At 43.2% G+C, this 23878-nt stretch overlaps 1 protein-coding gene across 5 annotated transcripts in view; it reads left to right on the forward strand.

Annotated features, from left to right (window-relative positions):
* Positions 1-23878, forward strand: part of ASIC2 (acid sensing ion channel subunit 2) — an 811363-nt gene that overhangs the window by 569709 nt on the left and 217776 nt on the right. For all 5 annotated transcript variants that reach the window (XM_088442348.1, XM_088442313.1, XM_088442324.1 and 2 more), the window contains exon 2: positions 8738-8888. In XM_088442348.1, the coding sequence (XP_088298474.1) occupies positions 8738-8888 (151 nt within the window). The remainder of the gene's footprint in view (positions 1-8737; positions 8889-23878) is intronic.

The raw sequence follows: 23878 nt of genomic DNA on the forward strand, positions 1-23878 counted from the left end.
CTATTTTTATGTACAGTACATCTTTTTACAGCTTCATTTTTGGATGCCCCATTCTGTACAATTTTAATACATGTTATGTGTCAAACTCTAGTAAGCTGCTTAAGGTGAAGTACTGTGGAATAGTAGTGGCCAGTGTGTAGCCTGCCAATACTGTTCTGTAATTCTCATCATCAGGCAGCTGTCTTCCCTATCTGCACTGAGAGGTTGACTTTGAAGATTCTTGGTGACTTTGTTGCCGATAAATCTAGGGAGAGTGTCCCTTACTTGGACCTTCTATGAGATCAGGTAGTTACAGTAGATACATTCCCAGGTTTATTGTTCCCCCTCACAAAATATCCTCTCATTCTGTCACAATTTCTACTGACATTTTATTGTTAGAACTATGTTTTCAGCCTCTGCTGCAATAAAAAATCCGAGCAGAAACTAGATGTCTTATCCCTTATAAATCAGGCAAGTCCCAGTGTAATTTAGAAGGAGTGCCTTATCACTGAGGCGAAGGAGATGAGGTGAACGGGACCCAAAGGAGTTTTATTTATGTAGCTCTGTGTATTTTGTGTAAAATGTCTTTGGTAATAAAAGGCAATCATATTTTTTTCTGCTGTCGAGTAACAGAAAATGGAAAAGGAAATTAGGAAATCTCAGTAGGAAAATGTGTTTCAGGACTGAACTAGTCCATCTAGGTTGTGCTTGAATGGAATATATACACAATTTACAAGAATGGCTTACATGCACTTTATTGTCCTAGAGATGAGAAGGCTGCTGCTGGGCCCACGCAGGTCTTCCAAAGGTGACAGGCCGCTCCTAGCGTTGGGATTACAGTCAACTAGCACTGCTAGAATTGGTAATAGTGGGTTAATAGGGTTCTCATAGTTTGAAAACATTTTCCAGAGACACTTCAATGCTGACAGGTTCTGTGTTGTGCTGTTCAAGCAGAAATCTCCCTTTATAACATAACATGTTTACCTACAGTAAAATAGCTGTAATCTCAGATTTTGCATGATACAAAACCCATGATAAATTTGACATACTAGCTGGTCAGCTCTAAAAATAAAGACATTTCCAGGGACAACATTTCCAGAGTCTAAAGAACCTGGGATTGTCACTGGAAATCATCACTGGTAAATTAGGATGCTTGGCGAGTGTGAACTTTTCCATAACCCACTGAGACATTTATATAATGGCCTGCACGCTGCTCAGATCTCTGCTTCCATGCTACAATTATATGCTGTCTTGCAGATCTGTGCTGCTATATACCTCTCTAATATGCAGAGTCTCAGTATAATGGCTATAAACTAATAGCACATTACAGTCTATTAGAGAATCAGGAGAACTGAGTGGAAATGTTAGTCCACAAGCCCATCGGAATGTTTCCAGACAGCTGAGCACAAAGCAGAACAGTGCTAGACTCTAGGGTCATTTAACAGATATATATATATATATATATATATATATATATATATATATATTTGGCTAAAGAAAGCCTTAAGAGAAATGAGTGACAAATGTTCTTGTTCCCTTTTTTTTGCACAGAAACATTTTGTTACAACTTTACCATAAGAAATATAATATAATCTACGAGTACATAGAAACAAACTACAAAAAAGTACAGAAAACTTATAAAGGCTATAAGCAACGTGTACATGAACATGATGTTATGTATTCAGTCATTAAGTTTATTTTTCTAAAAAATGTTTCAAAAGGACAGTTAGGTACTTCGGGAGATGCATCCTGCAATATCCTCTTGGCTGTACAAATTATATCTAGATTTAATTCAAAAGGACCACATTTTATAGATTTCTATAGAATATCTGTTATAAGTAGGGGTGAGCGGGTTCGGATTTCTGAAATCCGAACCCCCCCGAGCCCCCCCGATCCGAGTCCGATCCGAATCAGGCTCGACTTTTCCCGCCTGACTCGGATCTGAAATCGAGGCAAAACGTCATCATCCCGCCTTCCGAGTCTCGCGGGTTTTGGATCCTATATAAGGTACCCACGTCGGCGCCATTTTCTCACTCGGCTGTGGACAGTGAAGAGGGAGGGTGGGAGTTAGGGCTGTGTAGTGTAGTGTAGTGTAGTGCTGCTGTTGTCCACTACTTCAAAGTCCATAGGGGCTGGCTGTGTTGTGCTGTGCTGCTGTTGTTAATAGGGGCTGTGTCCACTACTTCAAAGTCCATAGGGGCTGGCTGGACTGTGTTGTGCAGTCAGTTCTCCATAGGGGCTGTGTCCACTCCAAAGTCCTGTGCAGTGTCCCAGTCCTAAAGGAGTGCTGCAGTGTTGTCCAGGGGGTGCTCTGTCCATCAGGGGTGCTCCCCCCAAGTGCTAAAAAAATAATATATTTTCTGTGTTTGTGAATTGTGTGCGCAGTAGCCGCACGTGCATCAACAAAGTAGTGCCAAGCGTGCGCCTGTGTCATAAGTAAAGGGCCGGCTGGCTTGACCGTTAAGGGTGCTGTAACCCCCGAAAGTACACTCCAGTCCAAACCAAAAAAAAAATTATTTTCTGTGTTTGTGAATTGTGTGCGCAGTAGCCGCACGTGCATCAACAAAGTAGTGCCAAGCGTGCGCCTGTGTCATAAGTAAAGGGCCGGCTGGCTTGACCGTTAAGGGTGCTGTAACCCCCGAAAGTACACTCCAGTCCAAACCAAAAAAAAAATTATTTTCTGTGTTTGTGAATTGTGTGCGCAGTAGCCGCACGTGCATCAACAAAGTAGTGCCAAGCGTGCGCCTGTGTCATAAGTAAAGGGCCGGCTGGCTTGACCGTTAAGGGTGCTGTAACCCCCGAAAGTACACTCCAGTCCAAACCAAAAAAAAAATTATTTTCTGTGTTTGTGAATTGTGTGCGCAGTAGCTGCACGTGCATCAACAAAGTAGTGCCAAGCGTGCGCCTGTGTCATAAGTAAAGGGCCGGCTGGCTTGACCGTTAAGGGTGCTGTAACCCCCGAAAGTACACTCCAGTCCAAACCAAAAAAAAAATTATTTTCTGTGTTTGTGAATTGTGTGCGCAGTAGCCGCACGTGCATCAACAAAGTAGTGCCAAGCGTGCGCCTGTGTCATAAGTAAAGGGCCGGCTGGCTTGACCGTTAAGGGTGCTGTAACCCCCGAAAGTACACTCCAGTCCAAACCAAAAAAAAAATTATTTTCTGTGTTTGTGAATTGTGTGCGCAGTAGCCGCACGTGCATCAACAAAGTAGTGCCAAGCGTGCGCCTGTGTCATAAGTAAAGGGCCGGCTGGCTTGACCGTTAAGGGTGCTGTAACCCCCGAAAGTACACTCCAGTCCAAACCAAAAAAAAAATTATTTTCTGTGTTTGTGAATTGTGTGCGCAGTAGCCGCACGTGCATCAACAAAGTAGTGCCAAGCGTGCGCCTGTGTCATAAGTAAAGGGCCGGCTGGCTTGACCGTTAAGGGTGCTGTAACCCCCGAAAGTACACTCCAGTCCAAACCAAAAAAAAAATTATTTTCTGTGTTTGTGAATTGTGTGCGCAGTAGCCGCACGTGCATCAACAAAGTAGTGCCAAGCGTGCGCCTGTGTCATAAGTAAAGGGCCGGCTGGCTTGACCGTTAAGGGTGCTGTAACCCCCGAAAGTACACTCCAGTCCAAACCAAAAAAAAAATTATTTTCTGTGTTTGTGAATTGTGTGCGCAGTAGCCGCACGTGCATCAACAAAGTAGTGCCAAGCGTGCGCCTGTGTCATAAGTAAAGGGCCGGCTGGCTTGACCGTTAAAGGGTGCTGTAACCCCCGAAAGTACACTCCAGTCCAAACCAAAAAAAAAATATTTTCTGTGTTTGTGAATTGTGTGCGCAGTAGCCGCACGTGCATCAACAAAGTAGTGCCAAGCGTGCACCTGTGTCATAAGTAAAGGGCCGGCTGGCTTGACCATTAAGGGTGCTGTAACCCCCGAAAGTACACTCCAGTCCAAACCAAAAAAAAAATTATTTTCTGTTTGTGAATTGTGTGCGCAGTAGCCGCACGTGCATCAACAAAGTAGTGCCAAGCGTGCGCCTGTGTCATAAGTAAAGGGCCGGCTGGCTTGACCGTTAAGGGTGCTGTAACCCCCGAAAGTACACTCCAGTCCAAACCAAAAAAAAAATTATTTTCTGTGTTCGTGAATTGTGTGCGCAGTAGCCGCACGTGCATCAACAAAGTAGTGCCAAGCGTGCGCCTGTGTCATAAGTAAAGGGCCGGCTGGCTTGACCGTTAAGGGTGCTGTAACCCCCGAAAGTACACTCCAGTCCAAACCAAAAAAAAAATTATTTTCTGTGTTTGTGAATTGTGTGCGCAGTAGCCGCACGTGCATCAACAAAGTAGTGCCAAGCGTGCGCCTGTGTCATAAGTAAAGGGCCGGCTGGCTTGACCGTTAAGGGTGCTGTAACCCCCGAAAGTACACTCCAGTCCAAACCAAAAAAAAAATTATTTTCTGTGTTTGTGAATTGTGTGCGCAGTAGCCGCACGTGCATCAACAAAGTAGTGCCAAGCGTGTGCCTGTGTCATAAGTAAAGGGCCGGCTGGCTTGACCGTTAAAGGGTGCTGTAACCCCCGAAAGTACACTCCAGTCCAAACCAAAAAAAAAATTATTTTCTGTGTTTGTGAATTGTGTGCACTGTGGCTGCACGTGCATCAACAAAGGAGCAGCGCCAAGCGTGCGCCTGTGTCCCATAAGTAAAGAGCCGGCTGGCTCATTTCTTAAAGGGTGGTGTAACCCACAAAGTGCACTACTCTCCAGCAAAAATAAAATAATATTTTCTGTGTTTGTGTGCGCTTTAGCCGCACGTATATATATCAATATAACATAAATGGAGGACCAAACTTTCTCCGATAAAAATAAAATAGGGAAAGATCAAGAACCACTTCCTCCTAGTGCTGTTGCTGCTGCTGGGAGTTGTTCATCATCCCAGAGAGGAAGTAGGAACATCACTACTTTTACTAAACAATTGACCCTCCTACAGTCCCTAGCGATGAGGATGAAGTACGACAGCAGTCATCCTGAAGCAAAACGTATAACTGAGGCCTTGACTGCTATGTTGGTGTTAGACGTGCGTCCGGTATCCGACATTAGTGCAGTGGGATTTAGACAATTGATGGAGGTAGTGTGTCCTCGGTTCCAAATCCCGTCTAGATTCCACCTGCAGCCTCAAAGCAGCAGCGACAAGCGTGCGTCTGTCTGTTAAAGGGTGGTGACACCCTCAAAGTGTGCTACACAAACAATTAAAATATTGTTCTTTTTTTTTCTGTCTTTGTGAATTGTGTGGGCTGTAGCCGCACCTGCATCCTTAAAGCAGCAGCGACAAGCGTGCGTCTGTCTGTTAAAGGGTGGTGACACCCTCAAAGTGTGCTACACAAACAATCAAAATATTGTTCTTTTTTTTTTGGTCTTTGTGAAATGTGTGGGCTGTAGCCGCACCTGCATCCTTAAAGCAGCAGCGACAAGCGTGCGTCTGTCTGTTAAAGGGTGGTGACACCCTCAAAGTGTGCTACACAAACAATTAAAATATTGTTCTTTTTTTTTCTGTCTTTGTGAATTGTGTGGGCTGTAGCCGCACCTGCATCCTTAAAGCAGCAGCGACAAGCGTGCGTCTGTCTGTTAAAGGGTGGTGACACCCTCAAAGTGTACTACACAAACAATTAAAATATTGTTCTTTTTTTTTCGGTCTTTGTGAATTGTGTGGGCTGTAGCCGCACCTGCATCCTTAAAGCAGCAGCGACAAGCGTGCGTCTGTCTGTTAAAGGGTGGTGTAACTCTCAAAATGCTCCAAAAAATAAAAAACTATTTTTTTAATGTGTTTGTGACTTGTGTGCGATGTAGCCGCACCTGCATCCTTAAAGCAGCAGCGATAAGCGTGCGTCTGTCTGTTAAAGGGTGGTGACACCCTCAAAGTGTGCTACACAAACAATAAAAATATTCTTCTTTTTTCTGTCTATGTGAATTGTGTGGGCTGTAGCCGCACCTGCATCCTTAAAGCAGCAGCGACAAGCGTGCGTCTGTCTGTTAAAGGGTGGTGACACCCTCAAAGTGTTCTACACAAACAATTAAAATATTGTTCTTTTTTTTTCGGTCTTTGTGAAATGTGTGGGCTGTAGCCGCACCTGCATCCTTAAAGCAGCAGCGACAAGCATGCGTCTGTCTGTTAAAGGGTGGTGTAACTCTCAAAGTGTTCCAAAAAATAAAAAACTATTTTTTTAATGTGTTTGTGACTTGTGTGCGATGTAGCCACACTTGCATCCTCAAAGCAGCAGCGACAAGCGTGCGTCTGTCTGTTAAAGGGTGGTGACACCCTCAAAGTGTGCTACACAAACAATTAAAATATTGTTCTTTTTTTTTCTGTCTATGTGAATTGTGTGGGCTGTAGCCGCACCTGCATCCTTAAAGCAGCAGCGACAAGCGTGCGTCTGTCTGTTAAAGGGTGGTGACACCTCAAAGTGTTCTACACAAACAATTAAAATATTGTTCTTTTTTTTTTGGTCTTTGTGAAATGTGTGGGCTGTAGCCGCACCTGCATCCTTAAAGCAGCAGCGACAAGTGTGCGTCTGTCTGTTAAAGGGTGGTGACACCTCAAAGTGTTCTACACAAACAATTAAAATATTCTTCTTCTTTTTTCTGTCTTTGTGAATTGTGTGGGCTGTAGCCGCACTTGCATCCTCAAAGCAGCAGCGACAAGCGTGCGTCTGTCTGTTAAAGGGTGGTGTAACCCTCAAAGTGTGCTCCACAAACAATAAAAATATTCTTTTTTTTTCTGTCTTTGTGAATTGTGTGGGCTGTAGCCGCACTTGAATCCTCAAAGCAGCAGCGACAAGCGTGCGTCTGTCTGTTAAAGGATTACATCGGTGACAGCATCCAAGTAGGCATGTCAGACAGTCCGTACCTGTACTGGCAGGAAAAAGAAGCAATTTGGAGGTCCCTGTACAAACTGGCTCTATTTTACCTGAGTTGCCCCCCCTCCAGTGTGTACTCCAAAAGAGTGTTTAGTGCAGCCGGGAACCTTGTCAGCGAAAGGCGTAGGAGGTTGCTTCCACAAAATGTGGAGAAGATGATGTTCATAAAATGAATTATCAACTCTTCCAGGGAGACCAGCCTCCAGAACGTACAGAGGGACCTGTGGTTCCAGCAGGGACGAATTAATACTCTGTGAGGATGAGGATGTACACACTGAAGAGGGTGAGGAATCGGTGGATGAGGAGGATGAGGATGACATCTTGCCTCCGTAGAGCCAGTTTGTGCAGGGACAGATAAATTGCCAGCTTGTTTTGTGGGGGCCCAAACGAACCAATCATTTCAGCCACAGTTGTGTGGCAGACCCTGGCGCTGAAATGATTGGTTTGTTAAAGTGTGCATGTCCTGTTTATACAACATAAGGGTGGGTGGGAGGGCCCAAGGACAATTCCATCTTGCACCTCTTTTTTTTCTTTGCATTATGTACAGTTTGGGGCCTAGTTTTTCAATGCCATCCTGTCTGCCACTGCAGTTTCACGCCTAGATGGGTCACGTGTTTGTGCCGCCCACTTGTGTCGCTTAGCATAGTCATCCAGCTACCTCGGTGCAACCTTTTGGACATAAAAACACTATTGTGAGGTGTGAGGTGTTCAGAATAGACTGGAAATGAGTGGAAATTAAGGTTATTGAGGTTAATAATAGCATAGGAGCAGAAAAACCTACAAATTCTGTGATTTTAGCTGTTTTTATGCTTTTTTTCAAAAAAATACAGATCCAAAACACAAAACCCAGAACCCAAAACTCGCAAGGGTGGTTTTGGCAAAACCAATCCAGATCCAAAACACGAAGAAAGATCCAGATCCAAAACCAAAACACAAAACACGAAAAGTGGCCGGTGCACACCCCTAGTTATAAGTAAACCATTGGTGTAAGTACTCCCATGATTTGTATACAGCCCAATCCTTCAGATGAGATATATGTGCTGATAGAAAATAAATAAAGTTTCAAATTGGGTATGGTAATGGTAATGCCAACTGAAGCCATAAGCCTGAACAAGGACTTTATTACACTCCTTGCTCTCTCTTCACACTATGCTGGAAAGAAATATAACTAATAATATTGTGGAACACTAGATTAGGGATATATATTGGTGCATGTATAAAACTAGATGGAAATTTTGGAAAAACTACCACTTCAATAAAAATAACTTTACCTTCTTTTAAATGGTTTACACAATTTGCTGGTGGAATGTGTGAGGAAAGATTGGTTTCCTGTTGATCTCAGACATTGTATTGTATTGAAGGAAGCCCACATGTTCTCCATGGTTCTGTAAATAGGATTGGCCACATGTTGTCTAAGGTCACTCGGCATGCCTATGTGCCAGGCTCACAGGATGCTGCCTGTCACTTTCAATGAAATGTAATAATTTCTTACTGACTAAGGCACAATAAAACCTGTATACTGTAGGCCAATGTAATTCTACAAAGGTAACCCTATGTTACCTCTATCATACCACTACACCAGTGGATGCTAAATGTGGACTTTACAAAAATAAATAAAATCAAAGTAGGCTATCATTTTTATTATGCGAATTATACACTGAACAAAACGATGGTGACTAAACAGTAAGTTTAAGTAAGAGAATGGTGAAATAATTGTGGATTCATAAATCAGCATATCATAGGGAGCAGTGGAAGGTAACAGAGTCATATATGTTGCACTACATATCTTGCACTATCAACCTTATGAGTTAGCTAAATTTAGAGCAATAAACTATTAAAGCATTCTCTCCCTGATCTCCCTCTCCAGGTGTTCACAAAATATGGGAAATGTTACATGTTTAATTCGGGACATGACGGTCGACCCCTGCTAACCACTGTAAAAGGAGGGACCGGAAATGGACTAGAAATCATGCTTGACATCCAACAGGATGAATATCTTCCCATCTGGGGCGAGACAGGTAAGACCTTAATCGCATCTGACTAACTAAAAAAAACCCATGAGAGCAACATCTTTGTATCAAGGTCTTGTACCCGAACAGCTTTCTTCTGGGTAATCTGTGGTAATTAAATTAGCATGTAATACTTAAAGGAATTTATAGCCAACATGTAGTTTATTTTCAAGCGAACACAACCAATGGATTGATTATAAATTAGTGACATTACTGAGGCACAAAGGTGGCCATTTTGTGCTTCAGTTATGTCACTAATTGTTAGTGATTTGGTAAGCTGTATTCTCAAATATAATAATATATTGGTTCAAGTTACATGCTAGGCAGCAATTGCACCCAGAATGTAAATACCAACTGATCAATATATAGCTATAACAGATAATGGTAATCTTACAGGGCTTGGTGTAAGGGGCCCCGATACACAAAGGAAAAAAATATATTTGTTATTCAGATCACAGACATATCTGGCAGCTGGCAATGATAAATATATTATGTATATACAGTATAATTCTGTCAATAAGCAGTAACCCACAGCAACCAAACAATCTGCATCATAGACAATTAAAGCAAATATCTAATTGCTAAGGATTATTGCACATTTCCAGTGTTAATAACTATAACATTTGGAATTGAGTAACTATGAAGAAGTACTATTCTCAATACAATAATAAGCAAAGAATACATTGTGTTTTGTCCAAAAACATTCTATAAAATATTACATTTAGGGAAGGGATCATGATGAATAACATTGAGCTCTACCTGGTATCTTTGTGCTGTGGGTAACACGGTAATAAAACTGTTAGTTACCCCCAATGTAAATCAATATATATATATTTGGTTTTGTGCTGTATGTATTATAAAAAAGTGTTCCTGTAAATTACATAATATAACTATGCTACATATAAAAAAAATAATAATAATAATAATATAAATGTGCTCTGATAATATGATACAAAAAATGACCTTCATCTATTTTAATTTATTGATGATAGTTCTGAGTTTATTTTATATTCAAAGTTATAGAACAGCTTCATAATGTAGGTGGTAAGGTGCCAATGTGATAGGAGGCCGTGCAACTGTGTAGGAGCAGGGCCAGATTGAGGGCCACATGGGCCTGGAGCTGAAAATGACCAAGGGCCTATTATGAGAAGAGAGGAAGTGTGACCAGTGTTGTGTGGGTGTGGCCAGTGCCATGTGGGCGTGTACCCCCCTATACTCTCAGACCCAATGTCTCCCTAAATATATAAAAGAAAAAAAATGCTTAATTTTGTGAGGTAAATAGAAATACAATTTTACTACTTATGATTTATGGCCGACTGTGTGGAGAGCAGATGGCAATGGGCCTATGTTTATGTGGAGGCCTGGAGCTGTAGCTCCATCTGGCCCTGTGTAGGAGGGAAGGTACAAATGTGATAGGAAGCTGTATTTTTGGTTAGCTACTTTTTACAAACCATGTGCAGTTGTTGCAAGAAAAAAATAATAATTTACAATGACCACAGAGCATGAAAATGGCCAAAAAGTCTGCTCTTTTACCCATGAACCACTAACGGGACTCTCTACCTACAACAGGTTTCATGTAGTTTGTCACACATCCCCTGTAATGCAGCAAACATCCTTCGGCACAATAAAAATAAGATGGGAGTGGTTCAAAGGTGCTGCATTAAAGAACATAGGGTCCGATTCATACCTAGACGCTAAACCGCTATGGTTCGCTATGGGTGATTGTCGCCCATCTGTGCATGCGTACGCATCGCAGTGCTCGAACCAGTCACTGCGATCGGGAATCAATTGCTCATAGCACAAAGACTGAGTGCTACTATGAGTGACAGATTGTGCCATTTGTGGGTGGTAACAGGGGAAGGTGCTTGTGAACGGAGGAGTGGTGCTGCGAACGCAGGCGTGTCTGTGCGTCAAAACCGCGTTTTATGGGTGTGCATACTTAGCATTGAAGTGTCATTGTACACGTCACTTGATTGTATTTCAGCCTGCAGTGATCGCAGTGCTTGCGGTGAGGTAGGGTCTGCCTCAAGCGCTGCATGCTCCTAATACAGATAACCTGTCTGTCTCCTGTATGAGGGAACCTTAATTAATATTCAGTACATCAGTGAGAGCCACCCAAGATTATCCCGATGAGTAGGCACATTTGCTTGTGTACAAATCAACTTTAAAGGCGGGTATCCACTAGGCGATTTTGACAGGCGATTGCAAGATAACAACGTCGTAATCGTGCAATCGCCCGCAAATCGGGCATGTAAATGACAAAAACGACCAGCGATGCGCATGCCCTCTGGTCGTTTTTACCATCTTTCATCACTTGTACATGCTGGTCAACCTGACGATCCCGTCATGTTCAGCATGTACAGGGATGATGGATGTGCCTGGACTGAACGAGTGAACGTACAGTCTAGGCACATCTCTAGACATACAAATGACAGCACAATTGCAATGTTGTAATCATGCCAGGGGCGTATCTATAATGGGTGCGGGGAACACGGGCCCCTGGGTCCAGGGGGGCCCCGCACCGCACACCCTGCACTCATAATAATACTTACCTCTCCGGAGTCCCACGTCGGCACGGGGGTCCGGTGCTGTAAAACAACTGGAAAATGGGCGCGGCGGCCATTTTCCGATCGTTTGCGCATGCGCAGTACAGGGAAAATGGCCGCCGCGCCCATTTTCCCGGTGACCTGTGCATACATTATAGACTGTGGGCACACTGTAGTGTCCAGAGTCTATAACTACAGCGCTGACCGCGCACATCTCAGTGCGCAGCTGGCCGCCATGCGGAGACGAGGGGGCCCGTGTCGCAGACAGCACACAGGCCCCTTCCTCTCTAGAAACGCCCCTGAATCATGCTCTTGTTTGTATGTCTATAAGTGGATACGCACCTTAACTCCTCACATATCCAAGCTGCAACCATTTTCTTGTAGCACAGTCTCCTTATTCTCCCCAGTGTTTCTTCCATGGTGGGCAGATAGTGATGACATCATCACTGTGTTGCGCACACCCAGCCTGCCCTCAGGGAGAGTGCTAGACTCTTCAGGGTGTCAGAGAGATCACCACTATTTCTGTGAGTCTCACTAACATTCATGGAAAGTCACCAAGTAGGTTTTAGACTGCTGGATGAATTTATGCCTTTTGATATGTTGATTCATATGACTTCTGGAAATGAAAGGGTTTTGAGGTCCATTCTTTTATTTAAAAAATCTTAACATTAAAAAAAACATTTGGCAGGGCTGTTGTCTGTTATACGTAGCATTGTTCTTTGATTTGTTACTGTTAGTTATACGCAAGATATCATATAATACACAAGATATAAGTGGTCAAATACACAAGATTAACAGATAATTCTGAAGTCATTTACTGCATGTGTAGAAATATATTTTTATTTAGAGCAGCATTGCCCAGAGATTTGGGAACTGAAAGCATCGATGACAGTTTGCAAATAAGCAATTTAGGATTGGAGCCATTGACATTCCTGCGTTGTATTACTGATGTTGTGATTAAAAAAAGGCCCTTTTCTATTTGTGCAAAGCAGAATAGTTATTTTAAAGGATCTCCTTGTGCTAATTTGGCACTGGAAAATGTCACCACTCACATTCTCAGCAGCTCACTCTCTAAAATAGAAGCCCCCTGGTGGTTTATATTACAGGGAACATGCTTTCTAAAGCTGGCTGTTGAGATACCTGTTGTGCATGAGCAATGGCATGTTCTCTGGCCTGGCATAACATCAAGGCCTTCCATTTGTCCTTGGGATCAACATGTTCAGGCCATACATCACATCTGAGGAGCCTGTGATTCCCACTGGCAGCAGCCTGTACCAGCAATTAAGCTGCTTTAAGTTATCTTGCTAATGAGCAGGTTGCAACAGTTTTAGAGAGCAGTGTACACAAAGCTTTGGGAGACTAGGGAGCATCATATAATAAGCAAGGAATGACAAGCTGTAAATTGAAGAAAGCAATGTCACTAGAGACTGATCCCTGGTATAAGAGCACATGTATAAAGAGAAGTTAAATATACAACTTGAATAGAAATAGATAAGCAATTGTTTTAAGGTGCATTTCAGAAGGGGTAGATCACCTTTTTGCTACAATTTTTCATCTTGTACAGGTCAATGTGTCTCCACTTTTAAATAGCATGGGGTAGAACATCCTTAATGTCATGTCCCTGGATTTTAGACCCTCTTTTCTCAACTGGTGTTGCCTATTCACTGGCTGACATATCTCTGCTTGTCAGTCAATTCCGGATTTCCCACTTGCTGCAGTCTAGGGCTACATGTGTGCCCCCATCTTGCCTGAGGTCAGCTGACACCATTGCAGCCATTCACAGATACTTTCTTTTCACATGACGCCAGTGTCCAGTCCTGGTGCAGAGTGCCCTATATATTATAAACCTTTTCCAGACACCTGTGCTTTGCCAGTTCAAATAGTCTTATTGGCTCCTATACCTACTGTACATCTCTTGCAATTTCCATACTTCAAGCATCCACAGCTCCATTCTGCAAAGCACTGCAGCTTTAACTTGTAATCTATTGTAGTCTCCACACTAAAAGCATCCACAGCTTAATTCTGCGAAGCACTGCAGCAACAACCTGCAATCTCTTGTAGTTTCCACACTAAAAGCATCCACAGCTTAATTCTGCAAAGCACTGCAGCTCCAATCGGCAATCTCTTGTAGTTTCCACTTTCCACACTTCAAGCATCCACAACTCCATGCTGCAAAGCACTGCAGCTCCAACCTGCAATCTTTTGTAGTTTCCTCACTACATGCATCCACAGCTCCATTCTGTAAAGCACTGCAGCTCTTCAATCTTTTGTAGTTTCCTCACTACACGCATCCACAGCTCCATTCTACAAAGCACTGCAGGTCTAACCTGCAATCACTGGTCCTAGCCCTGTTACCATATGCTATACTGGTTCCAGCCCAGTTGCCTTATGTTAGTTATCTCCTAGGACTCACACCTTGCTATTTCCTATCACGTGAGTCCTTATTCCATGTGAAGGAGCTTACTCAAGCCACCTAGTTTTCTTCATATACTGTAGCCTCCAAACCAGCTCCTACTGAGAACTCCTTAGTCCTGACACTCTATAACCTAGTAGAGCATAGGAATTATTATTATTATTTTTAGGCAGCACTTAGCAATAAATGGAAATATTAATTGTCTAAACTAACAAAACTGCAAGCAGTACAATGTAACACTTTCAATGCAATCAGCCATTTGCTCCCACACACTGGAAACAGTCAAAAATGTCAATCAGACAAGTTAGTTAAATCAAACAGTTTCAAGCAAACGTATCTGAATGACTGTTTTCGGGTGATTTCTAGAGTCTGAAAGCTAATGACTGATTGGCATTTGCTCCCATACATTACCAGATTTTCATTTCAACCAGTGAAATGGTTGGTTGCAGTGGCGGATTTTACCTAGAGGCTTCAGCCCTCCCCCTCCCCCCAGTAAAATCCGCTACCTTAGTGACCGGACTGGGACCAGTATAGCAGTGAGCCAGTTGCAATGGAAGCGCTACCTGCTAGTCACACAGAGAACAGGCAGTCCCAGGGGGAGGTGTTTTCTCCCTCTGGGACTGCCAATCCAGACTGCAATTAGCAGAGAGTGTGTTTCCAATGGGAAGCCGCTTCTCTACCCTTCAGGAAGCCCTTCCAGGCTTCTAGGGTCTGCAGTCGAATAAGTTACTTGCATGTGCAGTGCCACCGCCGCTTGTGCACATGTGCCGGTTCTGGAGTCTGACAGATCCATTGCTCAGGTGCTGGGACCTGTGTCTCCCCTTCTCCTTTGGCAGCATCAGCCCAATCTCATCCAAGAGGGTAGGAATCGCTGCTGTTGTTTGGTTGGAAGCATAGGGGTATATTTATCAAAGTTAGTTTTTACTTTCGTTTTGATATTTGATTTAGTTCACCTCAAATTGAATCAAAACGAATGTTCAAATAAAATCAATTTTAGAAGCATTTTCTAAATCGAAATCAATTTGGTTCAATTTTGAACAGTGATTTGATGTCCCTTTTGCGTGTTCATGTACAAATCGAACACCAAGTCTCACTTCAAAACAAACTTCTAGGCCCCAAATAAATAGAACTGCTTCATGGTGGGAGCCATTCATTGGCTGAGAGGTGGGGGCTGACCTCTCTCAGCCAATGAATGCTCAGACACGGCCCTAAAAAGGGAAGAGACGCATCTGAGCTCTTTGTTCGGGAGGTAACAACCATCATGGTTGTTACCTGTTGTGTTGGATGGTTTTTGCATTTTTTTATTTTACGAAAACCTAGGATGCCTACAGGGAGAAGGGGACCAGTCTAGGTAATGTAGATGAGTATGTGTGAGTGTGTATGTAATACAATTATACTGTCACGGTGTGTGTGTATTGTGTTTATTTAAACATTTCTTTACAGGTGAACTACAGATACCGCCGGGCCCTTAATGGCCTGCATGCTGGTACTTGTTGTTCTATAAGTACCAGCATGTGAGGGAGGCTTGCAGTTCTACTCGTAAAGACAATGTTTACACTTTTCTAGTTTTACACTACACTTACACTATCAACCCGCCACCCACCGCACACAGGTGGTGGGGATAGACCCAGGCTATCAGCCTAGGACTGGGGTGCCCTGGAGAGGGGGACCTCTTTATTGGTGGGGGTCGCCAACTCCCCAGGGATCCCCGGCCTTGGCTGACTAGTGGTCAGGAGTAAGGAGTAATGTTTCGGCTGGGGAACCTGGCGATACGGTTTCCCTGGCTGTAACATTATTCCCCCTGCTAGAAAGGGTCCGGTGCTGGTTGTGGGAATTACAGGGGAACCCTACGCATTTTTTCCCCTGTAATTCCAGAACCAGGACCGGATCTGAGGCGGGTGATAGTTGTGCTAAGTACAGGGGAGCCCTACGCATTTTTTTCCCTGTACTTACACAACCAGGACTGGCTATGAAAAGTCCGGGGCTGGTTGTATATTTAGGGGGGGACCCCACATTATTTTTTTAAAATAAATTAACACTTAACAAGCATTTTACACTAAGATACATGCATGCATCTCAATGATGTATGTATGTATCTGTGTCAATCTGACCTGCTAATGCTAAAATCGAAAGCATAAAGCAGGTCTATTCATTTGGGGATTTGAAGTTCGATTTTGTGTTCGATCTCAAATCGAATAATAGTAAATAAGGGATTTGTGTGTTGGTCTATGTAAAAGTACCAATGTTTTTCCGATGTTCGATTTTGAGTGGGATTTGAGTGAAATTCGGTTTTATGTTCGATTTGACATTCGATTTTACCTTTAGTAAATCTCCAAATGCAAAATTGAATGAAAATCGAATGTCAAATCACACTAAAATCAAAATCGAACAATAGTAAATATACCCCCTAGTCTTAGATTTGTGGCCAGCTTTAGGTATATATTTATAAATCAGTTATATTACTACCCTTAAAATGTGTTTAAACTGCTGCTTCCACATGTTTGAGTGCAGTATTAAGGATCCCTTAAAAGGACCAATTAGGAAACCAGGAGATATTGGAGATATATTCTGCTTTCCGTCCACCAGGTCCCGCAGCAACTGTCCCCGTAGCTGCCTTTGGGGATGATACTTGCTATTGATCTTGTTTGCGTGGACTAACGTTATCTTCAGATGGTGTTAGCCCATTGTCTGCAATGGGGCAGCCCTACTGGAGAGGGATCTTGCAGGAGGTGCCGCTGCGCATCATGGCTCCACATTGTGCATGCGCAGCTGGAAAGCCATGCATGTGCAGTAGCCGCTCTGGGGTCCGTAGGTAGAAGTACAGTGATTGTGGATGCAATCGCTTTACTTCTTCCTGATCGCCAGGACAGATTCATAATGGAGCCATGTCCTGGCAATTTTTATTAATACATTTAAACAAATAGAGAGCCCTTACTACTGCAGTATCTGCCAATAAGGATACCTAATTTTTAGGGGTTTGCCACAATTTATCATATATATGCCCCTTAGATTCTTAACTTACCCACTCCATACAGATGCATTCCTAGTGAACACTCATAGGTACACTGCTTCCAGTAGTAAATTCTGTATGCACCATGGCTGATCGACTACATATTACATATGTATTAAAGCAATTTTTTATATATGTTATCACATGTGTTATTACCATTTTGATGATGCAAATAGAGGATAAAACTATTTTCCAGTGAATGTATGAGGTGAAACCACACCACTACTTCAACACATTTGTAGCTTCAGTGGCGTATCTTGGTGCAGTGCTCATGGGCCCCTGGATCCAGAGAGGCCCACAATGCACACCCTGCACCCATTTAGAATACTTACATCTCTAGAGTCCCACGTCGGTGCTGCACAAATCACTATGAAAATGTTGTGGCTGCCATTTACCTGGAGATTTGCGCAAGTGCAGTACAGAAATCACTTAAACGCTTATGTAAAGGTCTGTGCCCACATAGACCTGAATACTTGCCTGTTTTCATAATAATAATAATAATAATAATAATAATAATAAAGAATAAAACAGTCTCAAAAGAGAATAATTGATTATCAAAGTTTTAACAAGTAAAGTGTTTCTCCATTCCATTACCTATCTGACATTGGGGGAGATGTACTAAACTCTGGAAAGTAATAAATTGGAGAGTAATAAACTACCAACCAATCAGCTCCTAACTGTCATTCTTCAAACACAGAGGTCTATTTACTAAGCCTTGGATGGAGATAAAGTACCAACCAACCAGCTTCTAACTGTCATTTTGCAAACACAGCCTGTGACATGGCAGTTAGCAGCTGATTGGCTGGTACTTTATCTCTGTTCACTTTATCTCCATCCATGGCTTAGTAAATAGAACCCGCAGCCTGTAACATTTAGGAGCAGAATGGCTGGTAGTTTCTCTCTCTCCGATTTATCACTTCCCAGAGCTTAGTACATCTCCCTTAAAGTTGTATTGGCACTATTCGCCATGGCATGCAAAGCACACAGGGCCACATAGTGGGGCTGACTCTGAGTCTGACATAAAGTGGCAATGTATGTGTGATGCCGCGGAAGGCAGATTTACTATATTATGCTAATATGAGTGTCTGTAGGGATAATGCAACAAACTGTTAGCAGATTCGGGCCAAAAGTGTTTACTCTGTATTGCTACAGTAGCAAAATATCTATTTTATTGACCAGTGTGCCTGTTTCAGAGCCAGACGCTCTGACCAGAGCGCTCGCTCTGAATCAGTGCCCTCCTACCTAAAAATGGAGCGGCCTCCTGGCCGCTCACATAGCTGTGGGTGACCACCCACAGCATATGCGAGCGGCCAAAAAGATGGTCGCGATGGTCAAGACCATCGCGACCATCGGGCTTGCGACGAGACCCTGCGGTAGGGTCACGGTGACCGCAAGCCCTGGAGTGATTTTGGCTCTATCAGAGCCAAAATCACTCCCACTGACATCACTAGTGATGTCAGTGGGGCTGGACCCAGACGGTAGGCGTTCCAATGGGAACGCCTCCGTCTGGCAGCCACGCCCCCGGCACGCCCACCAAAGGGGGCGTGCTGTCACTCACCATCGACAGCACGCCCCCTTTGGTGCGAGACCCGGAGCGACAGCTTGGCTATCGCTGTCCGGGTCTCGCGCATGCGCACAACGGAGCTCCCTCCGTCATGCGCATGAGCATTGGGGTAACATCGACCCGCTTGCGAGCATCCTGCGCTCGCGAGCAGGTCTGAATGACCCCCAGTGTTCCATAAGTTTCCCAGACAGGACTGGAAGCCTCCAATTTTTATTCATTCACAGACTATGATCTGGAATGAAGCACGCTGTTAGATTCTATACTGTGTGATCATTGATTTGAATCTGTGCATTCAGACATCTCCACCTGTCTTGTAACCAAAGATGATCACAAGAGATATGCTTACTTACAGGCGTTACAGTGTTCTCTTGTCTTTCTATTCTAAGCAAGCCAGACTCGTCACATGTATCTGCTCTCGCGTCTCTACAAAATGGGAACTCAATTAATCTTATCTCCCATTTCAAGGCAGAGATAAGGGAGACTCTCTATAACCTACCCAGGGAGCATGAAATCAAACGATAGAATCATTCTAACAATTGCAGTGTGCAGCGCCCACAATATATAATAAAATGCAGTCATTAGTAAGCAGAGCCATTACCCGCTGAGAACATAGGATCTCTCTTATCGTACGCACAGTATGAGCTTGGCCTCCTGGGAGCTGAAATCCCCATGCAGTGATAATGAATCACTCAGATTCTCCACCAAAGTCCACTTGGGAAGATTTAGGAAAAGACATAAAAAATTTGTTCAAAATAATTAGAGCTGGTTTCTTGTTTACTTACCTAGCGACAACATGTAAATATTGGGATAATGAGCACCCGTGATAGCAATTTACCCATCGCCAAGTAGGATAGGGCTCTGCTGTTTTTCAACTAATAAAAATCATTCCTTCTCATGAAATCATTTGTAGTTTGGAGAGTTTTGCAGCCGCTCGGGAGAAAAGTAATTTACAGTATAAGTGAGGATGACGCGTCTGAGGTCACATTATGCATTTCTGTGTAAATATACATTAATATCAGACATATCTATGGGTGTAAGAGTCATAATTATATTTAATGAGCCCAGGGAGAGAAATCTCATTTGGAATGCAGACCTATTAAACATTTCTGTTGACAGGTTTGTAGGGGATAAAAAAAATCTATAACCGGTGCTAGCAAATAATGGTTTTAAAAGAAAATGAAGTTTAGAGTAGATGCGATAAATAGTTTGTTAATGATACAGAAGATTGGTGCTTGTTAGACACTGTAAGGGTATTGTTATCAGCGGCTACTATGAAGTGCTTCCATATTCTGAGATATTACAAATTGGTAATATGGCAGCAGCATTTATCATCAGCCATGTCTTACCATTTATTGCAGAACAGAGTTTTTATTCCCATTAAAGTCTATCTTGTGCTGTCATAAATTGTGACTTTCCTATAAAAACTGGGAGTGATAAGTATAATAACAAGCATTGACATAGCGAAGGAGCCTAAGTGCTCAATTTTAGCTGTACTGAAAGCACCATGGCTACAGCACCCAGTCCCATACCCCTAATAACACTTGTCAAATAAACAACAACAAAAAAGTCATAAATGTCACAGCGTACACCTTTTCCTATCGATTTTTTTTTTTTGCTTTGCTTTCTCAGTATTTGCTTTGTATAGTGATTGGCATGATTGAGACCCGCTCGCAAGCGGGTCGATGGTCCCCCACTGCGCATGCGCACGCCGGGGGACCACGCCTGCCGTTTGTGGGCGGTCCTACTGACATCACTTGTGATGTCAGTAGGTGGACTTCCTGCTCTATTAGAGCAGGAAGTCCACTGGGGCTTGCGGCCATGAGACCCTACCACAAGGGTCTCATCACAAGCCCGATGGTCTTGAACATCGCGACCATCACCTGGCCACTCGCATAAGCTGTGGGTGGTCACCCACAGCTATATGAGCGGACAGGAGGCCGTCTTTAAAAAAAAAAAAAAGGGACGCACTGATTCAGAGCGAGCGCTCTCAAAGAGCGTCCGGCTCTGAATCAGGCCCACTGTTCTCTAATTTTCTGCCTCCCTATTTGCCTTCGCTAATTAGTCTAAAACTAGAGCGTTATTGTTGTTTTTGGGTGGGGAAAGATCTGCATTCTAAGTTTTCCACATATACATCAAAAATACATGCTCATACATCTATGTACATTTTTGCATATTGTTGCACCAGTAGAAGATACAGTATGCCTCTTTAAAAGTATACACGAATATCTGTGTCAAAATTATGTGAACACTGGTGCTGGGGGGCTGGTGCAATGATGATGATGCCAGTCTAGTTGATCTCCCCCCTACAGCTTCTAGTACTTCATTTAAAGTTTTGGCTACATTATATTTATTTATTAGTCGCAAGATAGGTTAGGGTTGCTTTCTCCTGTGGTAAACGGCAGCACCTTGCATGCAGCCAATTAGTAGCACACCACACCAAACCAGGGCGTTATTACAAGTACCCACAGCTGGTTTTATTTTAGAGCACAAAATGCACAAAACATAATATATCCTAGCCTATCCAGCTCTAACTCTAACATGTTCGATTTGGATTTTTGAATGATTTGACATTTGATTTTTCATTCAATGTTACATTTGGATATTTACTAAAGGCAAGATCGAATATCAAATCGAACATAAAACCGAATCCCACTCAAATCCCACTTCAAATCAAACATCGGAAAAAAATTGGTACTTTTAAACAGACCAACATATAAATCCCACATTTACTAAGATTTGAATTGAAAAGGAACACCAAATCGAACTTAAAAACGAACCTAAAATCCCCAAAATAATAGACCTGCTTCATGCTTGCAATTTTAGCATGAGCAGATATGAATGACACAGATGCATGGACAGATCAATGAGAATGTCCAGGAGACTCCTGCAATATTGGAATATCTTCCAGACTCTGGGGCAGACCAACTAAAACTGCATCTATACTGTGACTACTGTACTACAGGAAAAGGGTCATGGTTATCCATAAATGGGACAGGCTTTGATATATATGTATTAATCCATATTGCACATAGTTTACAATGAGTGGGTGCAGGGTTTGTGGTGTGGGTCCCCCTGGACCCAGGGTCCCATTAGCACACATGCCTTGCACCCATTATAGAACCGCCAAAGGTTACAATGTAAATTGAAGGGCTCACTCTGAGTAAATCAGTATTTGTTGCATTAGCATTATAAATCATGTGATCCCCTAATAAGTCATATCACTAATACATTTGCTACATGGTACAGTCACCATCCTCTTAACTCATACTTGCCTACTCTCCCGCTACAGACAAGAGATTCACAAAAATCTTGGGGGTGCTCACGGCATCCAGGAAAAGTGGGCAAATCTTCTGAAGCCAGCTGCCACCCGCCCATAGCTGCTTACTTACCGGTTGAAGTGTGCCGTCCAGGTGGCAGGTGACACTATTCACAATGAAACATGTTATAGTACAATCCTCACTGTGCAATGCCGGTAATCGAGGCGTGGTAATCGAGGTAATCGAGGCAATTGAGGCGTGGCCACAATTATACGATCACGCTGCCACACCCCCACACTGCCTCATATGCTGCGCCATGCTTCTCATACCACCCCCTATGTTGCCCCATACCACCCGCACCAGCCCTCGATGTGCTGACCTGGCTGCCCACCCCTAGATGGTGCAGCCATAAAGTCGGCAACTATGTCGTAATGCCTCTCTTATCTCCTTCATTCTACAAAAATTGTCTCCTTCCCTTCAAAGTGTTTACCCCATCCTTATAGAATGTAAGGTCTACGGTAGGGTCCTCTTCCCTCTTGTTCTTCACTTTTGTCACTTTTATTGGTAAAGCCTTTGATGTTATTAGGTGTCAGCAGTGTGTGATAGTAGTTAGTCCACACGGCAGATAACTTAACCAGGGAGTTTGGTGAGATATCAACCTTGGAGAGAGATAAAGAACCAACCCAATCAACTCCTGTCATTTTTCAACCACAGCCTGTAAAGTGACAATTAGAAGCTGATTGGTTGGTACTTTGGGCGAGATTCATCAAATGCAAAAATACAGTCAAACTTACCCGCCTTTCGCATATGTATCAAACTCTGGAAAGCAAAACTTTCCAGAGCTTGGTCCCAGTAGGCAACGAAATTACAGATGGCATTGCCTAATAGCAGACTATGGGCTTCTTTTCTGATAGGGATCCAATAGGATCCCTCCTAGGGTCTCCGCCCCTCGCGCATGCGCTGATGGCCACACATGCTCAGAAGGATACCAGGGGGACTACTGGGTAATAAACCTGGAAGTCCCCACACTGCAAAGGACAGCTCTTATCAGAAGAGCTGTCCTTTGCTTAAATGTTCATGCATATGGCGTTACTAAATGCCGATACACATGCGATCAGTGGTGGATAGCATTGCATCCAAAATGTGATGCTTGCTGCATTCCGCCCTTTATCTCTCTCCAAGGTTTGATACTGTACATCTCCACCTATGTTTATCAACAGGCTGAAAGCAGGTGCAGAATAAAGCTGGGTACACACCTATACAATGGTCGGGATGTTCTTTTGATTTTGACCCGTTCATGCGATAACAGAAGAAAACTGGTAGAATCAAAGGATCGGACCAAAAGTGCGGTGTGTACACACCTTCCACTGTTCTTGCGATTCTACACCAGTTGCAGAGCCGCCTCTGTGGGTGGTACAAATTTCTTTTGATATTTTGGCAGTTGGGGAATCGAAGGACGGCAGTGTGATTGTATAGCTGTGTCATGTCAGCACTGTGATCGGGTCTTCAGATCAGGAGTGAAGTCGATCGAACCATCGCAGGGTTAAACAGTATGCAACAGGTATACAGGTGTCTCCAGGTGCAGCCATGGAAGTATGGGGTTAATGCCGGATGCAGTTGTACTAAGTGGTCCCAGTGGAGTATATAATATATAGTTAGTGGTGGTGACACAATGGAGGTGATGCAGAGGCGGACGCAGTTAAAGTGCTAATATTTTTAAATATATGGAACAAAATTGGAGCAAAGAAATTATACACCTATGAGTCTGAGGTCAAGCATTAGCAATTATTTAAAGATATTCTAATTGATAATATTCTGAAATATATTTTACAAAATGCACATGTACCGTATCCACATACACCTAACCTCAAATTGTGCCAAAAGGCCCGCTTGGCGCACCTGGCATCCCAATGCACAGTTTTAAGCAAAATATGTGTCTTATACGCAAAACTAATGCACCAAAATTACAATCCATAGGTATCCTGTACACCGATGCTGGCATTCCATGTAGTTGCTGTGTGTGACTCAAACGTTAACCTGGGTAAAAAAGCAAAAGACTGAGGAATGATACAAGTGAGCATCGACCACGCATCGTCATGCTTAATCTGAGACTTTATACTAATTCCTTTGGGACAAAAATACTTATCCTAAGTGTCTAATACACTAAAGTCTAAATGACTTTGGATGCAGCCAGGGGCATAACTAGAAC

The sequence above is a fragment of the Taudactylus pleione genome, unplaced genomic scaffold, assembly GCF_031769625.1.
Source record: "Taudactylus pleione unplaced genomic scaffold, aTauple2 ptg000018l, whole genome shotgun sequence".
Taxonomy (NCBI): domain Eukaryota; kingdom Metazoa; phylum Chordata; class Amphibia; order Anura; family Myobatrachidae; genus Taudactylus; species Taudactylus pleione.